The following is an 18,138-nucleotide window of genomic DNA, read 5'->3' as shown; positions in this document are numbered from 1 at the left end:
AGGTTGTAACACAGCCTGGCAAGGAATCACTAAGCCTGACTCAGGGAAAAAAGGGATCCATGGGGCAGAAAAAACTGAATAAGCCATACACATGACAGCTCAAAAGCACACCAGAAGGGGCTGGCAAGAGAGCTCAGCAGCTAAGGAAGCTTCTCACTGAGACTGACAACTTGAGTTTGATCCCTGGGACTTACATGGTAAAAGGAGAGAACTTACTTCCCCATGATGTCCCCTCATTTGCATGTGTACTTTGTGGCATGCAGGCCTACACACACACACCCACACACCCCATATATACCAACAGAAATATAATTATCATCAGGAGGTACCCATTTTTAGATTCAAAAGTAGACTTATTAAGAGAGTATACAATTAATCCCATTTTTTACTAAGAACTAAATTCAAGTAAAATGAAGACAGCACATAGCACTAGGAAATAGCACTTGAAGCTTTAGTGACCAATAGTGTGATATTTGGACAAGTTTAGGCAAAAGTCAATACAGTATAGATGGTAAAAACGGGCCATGCATGGTTGAATAACCAGTATTTGACAAGAGGCATGGTGTTGATATAACAGCTATGTGGAAAAGAAATTATCAAAACTACTGATCAAAAAATTTGGGGACGTACATGCATTTAAAAAGAAAAAAGACCTCTTAAAAGAGGGCACCTTTCTGTCTATAGTCAAGGTTTCCTCTAGAATTCAAGTGGGCCCTCCCACTTTCTCACAGTGGCATCCAAGACTGATGGGAGCAATAGTGACCCCCGGAAAGATTTGGGAAACAGTGAAGCCTTGCCAACAGCTGACTATAGCTTGCTGGACTAACCCTTCTCACCCTCATCACTTCTGTTAAAACTAAGCAAAAGGAAAAACAAAATAGAAAAACTACCCAAGACCTGGGCAAGCAGCTCTACACATACCCCAGCATTGGGAAGGCTAAGAACTGTCATGAGCTTGAGGCCAGCCTGGCCTATAAAGTTGAGTTCTAGACCCACAAGGTAAAACTATGCCTCAACAAATAAAAACATAAAAAAATCATGAGAAGTTACATGTGGGAAGTTATATGCAAAGTAACCAAAGATGAAAACAAAGGCTGGGAGAGTTTGAACTCACAGAACAAGGGTTAGTAATCAAGTTAAAAAGGCAAATGGGAGAGGCTGACTCAAAAGAACAGCGTTGGAAGGGATGTGAAAACTGAATGCAGAGAAACTGAGAAGGCCAATGCACATGTTTACATGGAATCCGAATTGTCTGAGGTACTGGAGAATGCTTGCCTCACTGGCAAAACTCAAGGTTTGGACAAGGATGGGGTGGGATGGAGACATTCTGGGGCTGTGGTACCCATCTGGATCTTTAGTACGATGCTTTCCAACTCGGAAGATGTGAGTGCTCAATGACCCAGGCTTCTTACTTCTGGCAGCACCAGTCTAGGGCAGTATTAGGACATGCTCAAAGGGGATGTGCAGGATGGCGGGTGATGTTGCAAATTACTGATACTTAAATGGTCAAGGTGCTAAATAAGTACACTGGTACAGTCACAAGACTAAATACTACGCCTGCTTTTATCAACACGTAACCACTCACTCACTTTCTAGAAGAGAGGGACACACAAGAAACAAAGTCTAGACCTGAGCCTAGGTCCTCTCCATAACATACCCAAACAAAGCATGGTGGCTGGCTCTATGGGGAAGGAGCAATGATTTTGTATTTGAGACAGTCTCAACTGTGTCATTCAAGCTGGTCTCAGCCAAGCCCAGCAGTAATAGCTTGTGATTATCACTTTCCAGAACACCATTTTTCTTTCCCCACCTTCAACGTACAAGCAGATCACAATACCAGGCAGTCAGTCAAATCACTGTCAACACTGCTCACACTTCAGACAAGTGCTTTTTCCGAGTGTCTTTTTAAAACTAATTTATTCAGATTGCATCTCAGTTGTTATCTCATTTGTATCTTCCTGTTCCACCCTCCTTCCCCCTATTCCCCTCCCCTACCATATGGTCACAGCCTATGAGGTCTCATCCTGGCAGCCTGCTTACCCTTCCTCTGAGTGCCACCAGGCGTCCCCACCAAGTGGAAGTGGTCAGGGAGTAGACATCTCTCACTTCATCCGCCTTGTCTTAACTCCTTACACCAACTGACTTCCAACTTCTATCTTCTCAAAATTAGTAGGTGTTTATTCACCCTTAATTCCAACTTTCAGGAGACAGAAGAAGGTGAATCTCTGTGTTTGAGGCCAGGCAGAATTAAGTAGGAAGACTCGAATAGGAAAAAGCAGAGGTGCACTGGAGTTCAGAATGTGCATCTATGGAACAGTTGTTGGGTGTTATGACACACTGGGGAGAGCTTGAGCTTTACTTCTATATCACACTGACATAAATAAATCATCAAAACGGGGGAGAGGACAAAAAACAAAGCCCTTGGCTGAAGGGGTAACTTTCTTTTCTCTGTGTGTGTGTGTTGTTTTTCAAGACAGGGTTTCTCTGTGTACCCTGTCCTACAATCGTTTTGTAGACCACGGTAGCCTAGAACTCACAGAGATCCATCCTCCTATCTCTGCCTTCTGAGTGCTAGGATTAAAGGTGTGCGCCACCACGCCCGGCATGCTGAAGGAGTAACTAAGCACAGCTCTTTCCTGTTACACTGAAGATCCTGAGAACAAAAGCAGAGGACAAATAAACCAAAATACTTACCTGTCTTTCTTCTGGGCTCAAAGAAAAACTCCCAAGCAGGGCACTGTGGCACATGCCTTTAATCCCAGCACTGGGGAGGAGGCACAGGCAGGGAGATCTCTGTGATCTGTAACCCCAGCACTCAAGGAGGCAGATTGCTTTGAGTTCAGGGTACACAGAGAAACCCTATCTCTAAAAACCAAAACCAAAGCAACCAACCAACAAAAGAACCCTCCCAAAGCTGAAAGGTTGAGTTGGGGTGAGGGTGGGGGAGAAGATCAGAAACACTAAAATAAAATTACTTAACTTCTAGTGCTAATGATCACTATATTGGACTACCTTTTAAATATATTGGATTTGCTGCACATCTAGGGACCACCTAGTTTATGTAAAAATTACAATGTAATTTTCATGAACACTGTTGAGCTGCCTCCACCAAATCTTATCAAATACCTTCTCTTTAACTAGCACATTAAAGTGGCGTGGCATGGTTGTAATCTCAAATACTTGGGAGGCTGAGGCAAAATGATTACAGGTTTGATTGAGGCCTGGGCTATACCGAGAGATCTTGTCTCAAATCCCATTAAAAAAACAAAACAAAACAAAACAAAAAATTAGTTAGAATAAAAATTATGTATTTTCCAACTAACCAGTATAGTGGCACATGCCTGTAATCCCAGCAAAGTAAGGAGGGAAAAGGACCCCAAATTTGAGGCCAATCTAGGCTATATAGCAAGATCACTTCAAAACAAATTAACTTCTATTCTTATGCGCACATCTTTTTATATCCCGTGTGATGAAATGGTTAGTCCTGCCTGGCTCTAAGGCACTATTATTTGAGCTACGCCCTGACTAGTTAGGCACTTTTCATGGGGGAAAAACATTGCTAATGTGAAAGAATGACTGACAGGCTATGATTAGTCAGGAGACATCACCTCTACAATAAATGAAGCAAATGTGTCACTTAAGGAAAACTGACAGTATTTGTTGCCAATGATAAAATCTCACCTTTCAAAAGAAAATTAAAATTCTGAAAAATTTCTTTCCATCATGAGCTTGATCACTTCCCAATATTTAAAATATTTTTTTAAAAATCAATTTTATTAGCAAAAAAATTTTACGTAATACAAACGTCAGCATTCAAAAGCATTATGCAACTCAGTGAACTAGTATTTTCCATATGACCAACATGCACAAAATGCTAAGACTTCACATTAGCAGCACACACACTCTTCTCAAAGGAAAGGCTTTAAAGTTCACACTCTCTCTCCTAGCTAGGTCTGTGTAAGGCCAGATTTCAGTAAACAAGTCACAATATGACCAACTGCATGCAAAAGAAAAAAGGCATTAAAAAGCTGATAGAAAAATCCAGCCCAATGTTGAAGTAAAAACTGGTGCCATATTTTATCTTTTTTGTTATTGTTTTCATTTGAAAAATTAACTTCATAAACCAATGTTATCTTGCTAGCATGAAGTTTTAAAGTTACAAAAATGCCTGCTTTAAGTTCTAATACAGTAAGTATCAATAGAATCCATAAAAGCAAAAAGTTCTTTGGGATATTTGAAATTTACAACTACAAATGAGTCCTGAAATTAAAATTTGCAACACCTGGACTGTGAAGTTCACAACTAAACATGGACTTCTCTTGCTAGGTCACGCACAGCATTTCTACTTCAAGGACCCTAGCCACTTAAGAGTTGCACTGACAGGTGCTTAGAGCAGCGGAACAGTTCACCACTAGCACTGCCTTACCCAGTCTGATGCCTCTTTACAGTTAGAATTCATCTATGTTTATACCAACATTTTCACAAGTATGACAATGATACATATTTAAAACCACAACCAAAGTTGCATTTTTATTTTTGAAAATCACACCAAAGAGTAATGTGTCACACTGATTTAAAATCAAGTCTTTATTTAGGTAACAAGGTGGTTATGTTCACTGCCGTCGTGTGAAACATCGCCATACCACACTGGAAAGGTACTCTCCGTACAGGGTCGGATCAGAGTGGACAGATCAAACAATAAACCATTCTGCATTCTTCATTTCCCATTTTTTTTAAACAACTCCCATTCCCCAATAAAGGGACAAGTAGCTTTTAACACCATCATGTAAAGCACTTTAACTTACAAGGCTGAAATCTAAAGAATAAATAAAATATATTGTGGCAGTAATTCCTCTTAGAGCAAAAATCAGGTGCACAAGAAATCAAGTGACAAGAAAGCTGTCTGTATTCAAAAGTGTGGCTCCCAAGAAACAGCCTCAGGGAAATGATGGAGAAAATACCACGAACTCCATTTCACATAGGACACACAAGGTACACACGAGGGCAACTACAACCTGCTGAAACACAATTATAACATATAGCAAAATGTTTACAAAGCATCCGCAACAGGTAAACCATGTACAAATGGATACATTCGTTACTTTCCCGAACTCCAGTAGCTTCCTTTTGATAAATATTTTACTCTTCATGTTCAGCACTGAATTTAATACATGCAAAACATAAAAAAAAAAAAACAAAACAAGAATTCAAAGTTATTGTAAAAATATAACTAAATAATTTAAGTACCTATGTGACAGCCACTCTGTACCGTGCCCAATGTTATAAAATGAAAGGTACTAAACCCATGAAAATATCTCTGTATTTCCTTAGATCTAAAATAGATACTTTTAAATGTATTTATAGTATTCTGATGTGATATTCTGAGCTTTAAAAATAACAATTAAAATTATACCAAATTACATAAAACTTGTATCTTAAAAGCTGAAAAAATTAATTAAAACTATAGAAACCCACATGTAAAACAAAAAGAAAATCACAATTTACATTATAAAGGCAAATCTCATCAATTAAAATAATTTGAAGTAGTAAGATAACAAAGCAAATTATAAATAGCCATAAATTAATTCATTTGGTTTCAAAAGATCTTCTAGTATGAGTTGAAGGATGTAGTAGTAGACACATGCATAAAATTTGTAAGGGCTGATATTATTGCCAGACGCCATGTCTTGAAGCAAGGCAACATTACAATGTGAACATTATTGGAAAACCCAGTTTGGTAATACAAGTAAATTAGAAAACTTTAAATAACAATAAATACATATCCTATAGTTAATTGATCAAATAAAACTCCAAGCCACAGAACTACAAAAGGCTTCCAATTTAGTGAACTAAAAAATTGGAACTTTTCTTACAATTCATTACTCTTACATGCTTATATGCCGTGTTTTGTTTTGCTTTAAAAAAAACAACCATAAAGTATCTTCAGAGTAGAGCTACCTATATTCCCATGCACCTCAGGCACACTTGTTGATTTGTGGTAAAATAATTCCGTATTTCCCCGCTAAGGTAAAAAATCCAATACAATTGTAACCAGATGCCTGAGGTTGGCAAAAAAATACTGTAGAGTATAGGCAATGCTATGAATGGCAATTACTGAGAAATACAAATATGAACAAATGATGGGAAATGCTAAAGGTTTTCTGCTCATATCACAAAACAGTGGGAATCCAAAGAATATTTTCCCTTGCATTGAAGAAAATGTGATTAAAAGTTTTCCCCCAATTTTCAGAATCAAAAGCATTTTAGAAGGTTATAAGGCTACCAATGAGTCTTCTACATCTCCAGCGCCCTACAAGAAGAGAAAAGGAAGAATATTGTTATTATGTACCTGTACCACTTGCAGGGTGGACTGATTTCAAAAGAAAACAACTTAGCTGAACAAGAGACTTTCCTTCCTTCCTTCCTTCCTGTTTGGAAAGAGCATTCAGCAGAGAGGTGTGTGTGCTGTGCAGTGTGTGCATGAGCATGTGTCTAACAGACAGAGGCTAGGATCTCCTCCTCCCCTGGCCACCTACTGGCCTCCCTTTCTCAAAAACATCTTAAGATATTCTGGTTTGGAAAAAATGTATGAAAACAAAACATCAGCTACAATATCCGAAGATTTCAAACTTTTAAATTATGGTACCTTAAGCAACTTGAAACAGATATATATAAGTTAACGTATGGGGAGAAAAAAAACAAAAACAAAAAAATCAAATAAAGTTTAAAATTTTCTTCGGAGAACTTATGCCACTCTTCACTTAAAATATCCATTTTAGCAAAGGCAAACTCGAAATCTATTTTTATAATAGCTTAGGATTCTTACACTTATCAATACCTGATGAATACTTATATTAATTGCTCATGCGTTAACTTTCTTAAATAGTTGCATGTGCCAAACTGTCTGAAGATGAGTACTCTGCACCACACAAGGGGTAGCAGAATGAGTTGTTTTTGAATAAGTAAGGCTTATATAATTTTTAAATTAAAATGTTGTTCTCTTTTTTGATTTAAAAAAAAAAAAGATGTGCCAAAGTTAACTAATAGGACTATAAATGAACTTTGAGTTTTCCGGTATCCCAAACCTGATTGTTAAATAAATAAAAACTAAAAAAAAAAGTACAACATGCATAGATTATTCCACATCACATGCTTTATTTGGACATAAACACTGATAATTTCATTCTAAACACTTGGTTGACATACATTTTTATGTGTAGAGTAAGCTATACAGAATATACAAATAAAAGCTATATGAATACATAGTTCATTAAAAACGTTTTATAAAGAATACAGAGAAAGGAAAAATAACCACACATCCAGTATCTCAGTAATTTCTAAAAATAAAACTACAGAGGAGTAAAATATAAACAAATCAAACAACACACAGATATCAGCTCTGAAAGAAAATATAGGCCAGCACCAGCCATTCTTTGAAAAACTAAAATAGTAAGTAAACACAAATGTATTACAAAGCTAACTACACAAGTATGAGTATATAACATAAGCAATGTTAATTCTACATTAACAATTTTTTTCACAATGTATAGTTGTCTTTCCAATCAGTAATCTCTAATCCTAGCTATTAAGAATTAAACTAAATTTAATAACGGCAACCTATTTTCTAGCATACAATGTGAAATGACATATAACTTCATTAAATTCAAAATACTATAAATAGTCAATCTTAAACTATCATAAAGGTGTAAGCAAAAGCCTTGAAAAAAAACAAGGCTATAAGAATATATGAAAACTAGTTTTCCAAGATTCAAATAACAAAATGGTTATATAAATGCACACATTATACTTCCTAAGTAAAAACTGTCAAATCAAGATCACAAAAATATTACCCCAAAAAAAGGTCATATTTTGTCACCACTCATCCTTGTCCCTGCATCTTCATTACGGCTGTCTAATTCAGCAAGACCACTTTCTGAATCAGTGTGTCTTTCCTGCATTGCCACTGGGTTTCCAGCATCACTGTTCGAAGAAGTAGCTGCAGCAGCTGGGTCAGCCGGGCCTTCTGCTCCCTCTACTTTAGCTAGCCTGTAACTAGTCAGCATCTCCTCCAGAAGTTGTCGGTAGTTTCCCCTATGGTTAACTCTCATTTGCCTGAGAGCTTCCACCAATTTCCCCTGTGATCCACTTTCCTCTGCTTCCTCGGAGGCCTTTTTTTAAGATTCAAGACCCCAGTGTCAGTAGACAAACTAGGATATCACATGGATTTCATAACACATCACACAAAGCACTATTTTTTCTACCACAAGCAACATAATTATCAGAACATTTTTATTAAGTATCAGTTCTTACCTGTGCAGATTAATAAAAACTTTTAATTGTAACATCAAGTAATATTTAGCCAATTACCATGAGCTGTTTATGTCTGATTTGAATTACCATTTGAAGTTTGATCTGTAATTTACTTTGCTTTTAAAATTCAACAAGAACACAAACATTTCCTAAAATAGCTTACTTTAAAAAAAATTGCTGGCTCACATGACTTAGTTCAAAGGGAAAACAGTATTTTAAGCGAGGAAAGGACAGAATGTTAGTTTCTTCAGTTCTGCTAAGTGGTGAGTAGGAGGAAAGATACAAATGATATACTACAAAAATTTACGCTTGATTCTTTTGGAGATTTAAAAACTTTTGAAAATAAAATTATTTTTGTCTTAAAATATTATTTCAAGAAAATCATCTCTAGATAAAACATTAATTACTTTAAACACTAAATGCTGTAAATTCCATCAGTTTCTAAAATTATGTCTACATAAGCTTCTTAGCAGAAAAGGATCTCATAATCTGTGCTGATGAGGTAAGCAAGCTGATGAACTGAGCTCAAGGCAGCCTTACACGTACCCCCCCCACATAACCCATCGTGACAGCCTTATACACATGCCCCCTTCATGTAACCCAGCATCATGACAGCCTTACACACATGTCCCCTCAAGCGTACCATGACTGCCTTACACATATACTCCCTCACATGCACCATCAGGGCAGCCTTACACACACATACACCCTTTATGTACACCATAAATGAGTGGGTCCTGAATTCTTTCCACACTGTGTACTAGGAACCTAATAGTGCTGACTCCCTAAGTACCAGAGAACAGGGATGCAGATTAAGCTAGAGGAATCCTGAGCAAACAATCTTGCAAATCCAGAAAGTAGGCTGGACTACAGGAAAGCTGGCTGAGGCTTGTCAAAGCTGACATCCAGCACAAAAAACGCAGGCTTGCTTACAGTCACACCCAAGATGATTGACTAGATTGTTTGAAAACAACAGTACAGTGATTTCAGGGACAAATCAGACTATTTGGATTTGGTATTTCATGGTGTTATGAAACATTCATCTTTCTAGATAAGATCAAGGTTTTACTGCCATACAGAAAAATGTTCTCATTCAAAAATAAGCCATGCTCTGAAACGTTAACATGTAAAATATTGTGCCGTCTTTAACTTGTTTTCAAAAAAGTAACAAAAAGATCTGACACTTTTTAAATGCACAGACATTAAAATAAACAAAGCAAGCGAGCAAAATGCAAATTGGAATCTACATAGTGTCCACTGTCATTTCAATTTTTAACCTATTTGAAAGTTTTCATTCCCAACTATTAGGAAAATAAAAAAACAGGTTACTGACAGAGGCTTTAAGTCTTAACTATCTTTGGAGACATAGCATTAATAAGCCCACAAACTAAATAGTAGTGTTGAATAAAGAGGACAGACATGAGTGCTTACAAATTTTATCCTCATGACAAAAAGTAAAGAACCAGTGGGTAATTCTTTATGTGTTCTGAGTTGTTTATTTTTATATTTTTAAAATGCAAAGAGAGAGGCGCAAGAGCTAGTTCAATGGTTAAGAACACTCGCTGCTCAGCAGAGGACCCGGGTCGATTCCCAGCACCCACATGGCTGCTCACAACTGCCTATAGCTCCAGTCCCATAAGATCTGAAACCATTTTTGGCTCCTGAGCGAGGCACCAGGAACATAAGTGATACAGAGACGTATCTCTCAGAAAGGTACCCATTCACATAAAATAAAAATAATTAAAAGCCAGGTGTGGTGGTGTACACCTTTAATCCCAGCACTAGGGAGGCAGAATTCAAGGCCAGCCTAGTTCTACAAAGCGAGTCCAGGACAGCCAGAGTTGAAACAGAGAAACCTAGGTCTTGAATTCCCAGCCCCACCCCCCAAAAAGATTTTTTCATATTATTAAGAATGTTCCTGGGATGGAGAGATGGCTCAGAGATTAAGAGCATTGCCTGCTCTTCCAAAGATCCTGAGTTCAATTCCCAGCAACCACATAATGGCTCACAACCATCTATAATGAGATCTGATGCCCTCTTCTGGTGTGCAGGCACACATGCCGGCAAAACACTGTATACATAGTAAATGAATCTTAAAAAAAAAAAAAGTTCTTAAAGTCCTTAGAAAGATAAGAAACGCGATGCTATAATGATGAAATGACAGAGAATAATGGGTAGTAGGGGGTTATAATTTTTTTCTTTCGATTTTCCTATTTTCTACAAGCATATTAACTGTCAAATTACCCTTAAATTAACTTTATTCTGTGGAATAAGTTGTATGCTAAGATTTTCATAAATTACACGCGCGCGTGCACACGCACGCACACACACACACACACACTCCCTTTTACTAAAAAATGTGCTCCCCAGATTCCCCATCTGAGTGTGTTTAGGAAGGGCTATGATTGAATACCATAAGTGCATTTCAGTCACTGTCAGTCTTTAATCAGATCTTCCAAAAAGAAATGTTCCATTTAATGGTGCATCGCAAAGACCTCGTAAAAGATTTCACTAAAATTCCTAATAAACAAAAGGCTTGCCTATTATTTTTAAAAATGAATTGTAGGACATCAATAAACACCTGTTTCAAGTATGCAAATGACGAACATGCAGAGCAGCTACGGCACAATCATTTGCAAAGCTTTAAAATGAACTAGACGCCAAAGCTGTATTTCCAGACACACTGGTTCAGAGACTGTAGGTATTTTATCATCTATTTCGTAACTCTGATATACAGCCATGGGTAACTAAGCCTATTTCAAGTCAAACTGTGGTAAGGCTACTGCAGGCTGCTGTATCTGAGTCCACTGTAGTGGGTTAAAGTACTTCCTTTGTCCTGGCTGTCCTGGGACTCACGCTGTAGACCAGAGTGGCTCCCAAGTACTGGGATTAAAGGCGTGTACCAACCCTGCCTGGTGAAGGAGTAGCTATCTTCTTAAAAATATACTAAACCAAATCAGTATATATTTAAAAAAAAAAAAAAAAAAAAAAAAAAAAGGACTGCTGGGTGGTGGTGGGAGTGCACATTTTTAATCCCAGCACTTGGGACCCAGAAGCACATAGATCTCAGTGAGTTCAAGGCCAGCCTAGTCTGCAGAGTGAGTTCCAGAATAACCAGGGCTATACAGAGAAAGCCTGTCTCAAACAAACACACAAACATACACACAACAGGACCCTTTATAATACCTGCCATCACAAACTCACTACACCAAAATGATGAATGCTAAAAATTTTTAATCATATTTAAAAATCATTTAGTCAGGATGTAAAGTAAATAAATTAATTAGTTAAAAATCATCTTGCCTGATGGGAAATTTATTTTCCCATTGTTCTGAATAGATTACAGGCAGCTGGTTTAAACATCGCCCTCAGCAATTAGTTTTCAAAATACTATTTTGTAACTATCTCACAGTTCTTATCACAAGAAGCTATTACCTAGGTTGTGCTTTCTTTACTTGAACTTTTAAAAGTCATACAGTACACCTATAATGTACCTATTGTAATAACTAATTCCACCTTGTATGCTTCCCAGTCTTTCTAATTAGAATGGACTTTCCTCTCCTACTGCTTTCTATATCCTTCATACCACTCAGGAGGGAAAAATCAACATCTGTGCTAGATCATTATACGGTCATTTAGTGGTCACAGGCTCCTCAAAATAATACTGTAACAAGTGAAGAGACTTGTGTTAATAAGGGATAGAGTTCAGATCTGTGCCCACAGAAAAAACATCCATCTGAATGCTCCAGTGAATGCATTATGGTGAATTAACAACTTTGCATGAGAAATGTACCAGGTATCTAGATACTTATTTAGAATGGATGTTTAAGAGGCTGGAGAGATAGATAGCTCAGTAGTTAAAGACAACTGGCTGTTCTTCCAAAGGACCCGGTTCAATTCCTAGCATCCACATAGAGGCGGTTAACAACCATCTGTAGCTGCAGTCCCAGGAGATCCAATGTCTTCTTTGGCCTCCTCAGGTATCAGGCATGCATGTAGTACAAAGACATACATGCAGGTAAAACATCCATGATTTAAGTTAAAAACAAAAATAAACAAGTGTTTATAATTATTATTTATGGAGCTCTGGAAAAATGGCTTGGTAATTAAGAGTAATTGTTATACCAAAGAGGATTGGGGTTAAGTTCCTAGCACCCACGCTGCAGCTGGAGCTTCAGCTTCAGAGGCTCCAACCCTCTTCTGCATTTACATGGTGAACTTACTTATAGGCAAAACAGGTGTGTGTGTGTGTGTGTGTGTGTGTGTGTGTGTGTGTGTGTGTGTGTGTGTGTGTGTAAAATTTTATTGTCTGCAAAAAATCTAAGGCATAGTGAGACAAAAATTAACTTTCCCTAATGGTTGTATCATCTAGACTAACATAGGTTAATAATCAAATAGAGCCACATCGTTGGCATTGGAGGAGGTTTTAGTGAGTAAGAGCACTAGCTGCTCAAGCCTAAGGACCCGAGTTCAGGCCCTTGTATCCACAGCAAAGCAGAGCATAGCCCTGTGCATGTCTGTAACCCCAGTGCTATGACAAGCAGAGACAGGAGGGTAGCTGGGGCTTTTGCTGCCTGCCAAGCTAGTGCTGGATGCATTAAGATGCCTGCTTTCAAAAGAGCCTGACAGACTCCTCTGGCCTCTGTGAGAACAAACACAACACATAACCCGCCCCCCCACAAACCCTTTTCCTATCAAATAAAAGTAAATGCAAAAAGGCCATGAAATCTAAGCACGTTCAACAGATTAACTAGCAGGCTGCTGAGTTGCTCACTCTTAGGTAGATGCACTTGCTGCAGACCTATCATCCTGAATTTCAATCTTCAGAATCTACAGAAAAGCACACGCCTGTAATACCAGTGCACCTAGGGAGATGGAAAGCGAAGACAAGACAACTGCTCGAAGCTTCTCACACACACACACACACACACACACACACACACACACACACACACACACACCTCACTATGCTGTGCAGAATCACCTTGAACTTCTAATCCTCTTGCATCTACCTGCTGAGTTCTGGAATTTCGGTCATGTGCCGTTGTACCAGGTTTATGTGGCACAGGGGATAGAACCCAAAGCTCCAGACATTCTAAGCAAGTACTCTATCAATTTAGCTAGAGCCCTAACTCCTTAAAATATTCCCTTGAATTTTTAAAAACTGATAGGGGGCTGGACTTGAATGCTTAATTTCAGCTACTTTATAAACTATTCTTCTTTTAAAAAAACATTTCAAAACAGTGAAACATGAGACTTATATAATAATTTGTCTTGCATGAAAGAAGCAAGGCCCCTGTAATTTCTGGCTATCAAGGGATAACAACTGTGTATCAACGGATACACACAAAGTATTGGAGTCAGCTTCCTTCTCTGCGTGCTTATCGTACGTAAAAACAATACACACAACATACATGTACAATTTGGCACAAGAATTGAGAAGTTCAAATTAATACTTCATTCTTGAAAAATCACTTTAAATAGCTATCTTGGCCAATAATATACTAATGAGCCTTCTTTTAGGAAAGATCCTAACATTTTTTGTATAGAAATAGGAAGTTCTGAAAACTAGTCTTAGCTGGGCATGGTGGTGCATGCCTTTAACTGCAGCACTCGGAAGGCAGAGGCAGGCCAATCACTGTGAGTTTGAGGCCAGCCTGGTCTACAAAGTGAGTCCAGGACATCCAAGGCTACACAGAGAAACCCTGTCTCGAAAAAGAAAGAAAGAAAGAAAAAACAAAAAACAAACAAACAAACAAAAAACCCACCCACTCACCCCCCCTAAAAAAAGAAAGAAAGAAAACAAACTACCGTTTTTTGGATTGAGGAGGTGTTGAGCAAACACAAGTACCCAAGTTTGAACCCTCAGAACCCATGTAAAAAGCTAAGCATGACTGGTGGTTCCAGAAGAGACATGGATGGACACATAGACAGACAGAGAGACACACACATACAACATAAGTGAATTCCTGAAGCTAACTGGCCAGCCAGTCTACCAAACTGAGGAGCTTCAGGCTTAATGAGAGACTTAAATTTTACGTCTCAAAAAATAAAGGTGGAGAGCAATTGAGGAAAGTTGCCTAACCAGTGACCTTGGGCCTACACAGTATGTACACATATGCATGCATAACTGTACATGTCCGCATTAACAAGTAGACATATTATGTACCAATACACAAACAATACAGACTTTCATGTCAACGGGCAATCTTCTTGACATTTTGATTGGAAGCCAGGCCTTTAATAGCCTAACTATCTCTCCAGCCCAGCAAGCTTCTTTTTGTTATTGTTGTTTGGTGTATGTACAGGACAGAGGTCAACTTCTTGTGTCACTGCTCAGATGATGTCAATGTTTTTGAGAAAGGATTTTGTCCCTTGAACCTGAGACTCACAGGCTATGCTATGGCAGCTGGCCTCTTTATCTCCAACTCCCCAGTGCTAGGATTACATGCATGTGCTACCATAACTGGATTTTCACATGGATGAAGGCGTCCTCACATCCTCACACTTCCATGGCAATCACTATACTAAGCTGGCCACTTAGCACCTATTATTTTATGTGTTTTTTTAAAATTTTTGTTTTTATATACGTGCATGGATGTAGGTGGAAGTCAATGTCTAGTGTCTTCCTCAATCATGCTCCACTCAGTTTTAATCTCAGTGAACACGGAGCTCACTGATCGGCTACTAAGCTGCCAGGATCCTCGGCTCTGCACCTCAGTCCCATTTTTAATGTATGCCCCATGGGTCAAACTTAGGTCCTCAGGCTTTAATGATTAAGGTATCTTTCCAAACTTACTTTTTAAGGTTATTTTAAAGAATTTTAGACCAACTATTAGAAATGAACAAGGCTTTCCCTATTCAAGAAGAGGACTGTGCTGCGGGCTTTGCATCTACACCCGCCCCTCCCCCCAAAAGCACGTACTGAGCTTCTGTAACTGACTGCTGTGGGTGCTGAGCTTCTGTAACTGACTGCTGTGGGTACTGAGCTTCTGTAACTGACTGCTGTGGGTGCTGAGCTTCTGTAACTGACTGCTGTGGGTGCTGAGCTTCTGTAACTGACTGCTGTGGGTACTGAGCTTCTGTAACTGACTGCTGTGGGTACTGAGCTTCTGTAACTGACTGCTGTGGGTGCTGAGCTTCTGTAACTGACTGCTGTGGGTGCTGAGCTTCTGTAACTGACTGCTGTGGGTACTGAGCTTCTGTAACTGACTGCTGTGGGTGCTGAGCTTCTGTAACTGACTGCTGTGGGTGCTGAGCTTCTGTAACTGACTGCTGTGGGTACTGAGCTTCTGTAACTGACTGCTGTGGGTACTGAGCTTCTGTAACTGACTGCTGTGGGTGCTGAGCTTCTGTAACTGACTGCTGTGGGTGCTGAGCTTCTGTAACTGACTGCTGTGGGTGCTGAGCTTCTGTAACTGACTGCTGTGGGTGCTGAGCTTCTGTAACTGACTGCTGTGGGTACTGAGCTTCTGTAACTGACTGCTGTGGGTACTGAGCTTCTGTAACTGACTGCTGTGGGTGCTGAGCTTCTGTAACTGACTGCTGTGGGTGCTGAGCTTCTGTAACTGACTGCTGTGGGTGCTGAGCTTCTGTAACTGACTGCTGTGGGTGCTGAGCTTCTGTAACTGACTGCTGTGGGTGCTGAGCTTCTGTAACTGACTGCTGTGGGTACTGAGCTTCTGTAACTGACTGCTGTGGGTGCTGAGCTTCTGTAACTGACTGCTGTGGGTGCTGAGCTTCTGTAACTGACTGCTGTGGGTGCTGAGCTTCTGTAACTGACTGCTGTGGGTGCTGAGCTTCTGTAACTGACTGCTGTGGGTGCTGAGCTTCTGTAACTGACTGCTGTGGGTACTGAGCTTCTGTAACTGACTGCTGTGGGTGCTGAGCTTCTGTAACTGACTGCTGTGGGTGCTGAGCTTCTGTAACTGACTGCTGTGGGTGCTGAGCTTCTGTAACTGACTGCTGTGGGTACTGAGCTTCTGTAACTGACTGCTGTGGGTGCTGAGCTTCTGTAACTGACTGCTGTGGGTGCTGAGCTTCTGTAACTGACTGCTGTGGGTGCTGAGCTTCTGTAACTGACTGCTGTGGGTGCTGAGCTTCTGTAACTGACTGCTGTGGGTACTGAGCTTCTGTAACTGACTGCTGTGGGTGCTGAGCTTCTGTAACTGACTGCTGTGGGTGCTGAGCTTCTGTAACTGACTGCTGTGGGTGCTGAGCTTCTGTAACTGACTGCTGTGGGTGCTGAGCTTCTGTAACTGACTGCTGTGGGTGCTGAGCTTCTGTAACTGACTGCTGTGGGTACTGAGCTTCTGTAACTGACTGCTGTGGGTGCTGAGCTTCTGTAACTGACTGCTGTGGGTGCTGAGCTTCTGTAACTGACTGCTGTGGGTACTGAGCTTCTGTAACTGACTGCTGTGGGTGCTGAGCTTCTGTAACTGACTGCTGTGGGTACTGAGCTTCTGTAACTGACTGCTGTGGGTACTGAGCTTCTGTAACTGACTGCTGTGGGTGCTGAGCTTCTGTAACTGACTGCTGTGGGTGCTGAGCTTCTGTAACTGACTGCTGTGGGTACTGAGCTTCTGTAACTGACTGCTGTGGGTACTGAGCTTCTGTAACTGACTGCTGTGGGTACTGAGCTTCTGTAACTGACTGCTGTGGGTACTGAGCTTCTGTAACTGACTGCTGTGGGTACTGAGCTTCTGTAACTGACTGCTGTGGGTACTGAGCTTCTGTAACTGACTGCTGTGGGTGCTGAGCTTCTGTAACTGACTGCTGTGGGTACTGAGCTTCTGTAACTGACTGCTGTGGGTGCTGAGCTTCTGTAACTGACTGCTGTGGGTGCTGAGCTTCTGTAACTGACTGCTGTGGGTGCTGAGCTTCTGTAACTGACTGCTGTGGGTGCTGAGCTTCTGTAACTGACTGCTGTGGGTGCTGAGCTTCTGTAACTGACTGCTGTGGGTGCTGAGCTTCTATAACTGACTGCTGTGGGTGCTGAGCTTCTGTAACTGACTGCTGTGGGTGCTGAGCTTCTGTAACTGACTGCTGTGGGTACTGAGCTTCTGTAACTGACTGCTGTGGGTACTGAGCTTCTGTAACTGACTGCTGTGGGTACTGAGCTTCTGTAACTGACTGCTGTGGGTACTGAGCTTCTGTAACTGACTGCTGTGGGTACTGAGCTTCTGTAACTGACTGCTGTGGGTGCTGAGCTTCTGTAACTGACTGCTGTGGGTACTGAGCTTCTGTAACTGACTGCTGTGGGTGCTGAGCTTCTGTAACTGACTGCTGTGGGTGCTGAGCTTCTGTAACTGACTGCTGTGGGTGCTGAGCTTCTGTAACTGACTGCTGTGGGTGCTGAGCTTCTGTAACTGACTGCTGTGGGTACTGAGCTTCTGTAACTGACTGCTGTGGGTGCTGAGCTTCTGTAACTGACTGCTGTGGGTGCTGAGCTTCTGTAACTGACTGCTGTGGGTGCTGAGCTTCTGTAACTGACTGCTGTGGGTACTGAGCTTCTGTAACTGACTGCTGTGGGTGCTGAGCTTCTGTAACTGACTGCTGTGGGTGCTGAGCTTCTGTAACTGACTGCTGTGGGTGCTGAGCTTCTGTAACTGACTGCTGTGGGTACTGAGCTTCTGTAACTGACTGCTGTGGGTGCTGAGCTTCTGTAACTGACTGCTGTGGGTGCTGAGCTTCTGTAACTGACTGCTGTGGGTACTGAGCTTCTGTAACTGACTGCTGTGGGTACTGAGCTTCTGTAACTGACTGCTGTGGGTGCTGAGCTTCTGTAACTGACTGCTGTGGGTACTGAGCTTCTGTAACTGACTGCTG

At 40.5% G+C, this 18,138-nt stretch overlaps 1 protein-coding gene across 8 annotated transcripts in view; it reads right to left on the bottom strand.

Annotated features, from left to right (window-relative positions):
- The window catches only part of PPM1B (protein phosphatase, Mg2+/Mn2+ dependent 1B), a 71,119-nt gene that overhangs the window by 3,135 nt on the left and 49,846 nt on the right, over positions 1-18,138 (bottom strand). For 4 of the 8 annotated variants that reach the window (XM_084793158.1, XM_084793151.1, XM_084793152.1 and 1 more), the window contains exon 6: positions 7,132-8,168. The exons of 2 other annotated variants lie outside the window; for them this stretch is intronic. In XM_084793158.1, the coding sequence (XP_084649284.1) occupies positions 7,863-8,168 (306 nt within the window). In that variant the 3' untranslated portion in view covers positions 7,132-7,862. Of the gene's footprint in view, positions 1-4,563; positions 6,311-7,131; positions 8,169-18,138 lie in introns of those variants that run through there. 2 more of the 8 variants (XM_084793155.1, XM_084793157.1) reach the window with 2 other exon arrangements.

This window comes from Acomys minous (genome assembly GCF_964271855.1).
Source record: "Acomys minous genome assembly, chromosome: 8".
Taxonomy (NCBI): domain Eukaryota; kingdom Metazoa; phylum Chordata; class Mammalia; order Rodentia; family Muridae; genus Acomys; species Acomys minous.
The sequence above is the reverse complement of the archived record's forward strand: the minus strand, read 5'-3'. Positions and strand labels throughout refer to the sequence as shown.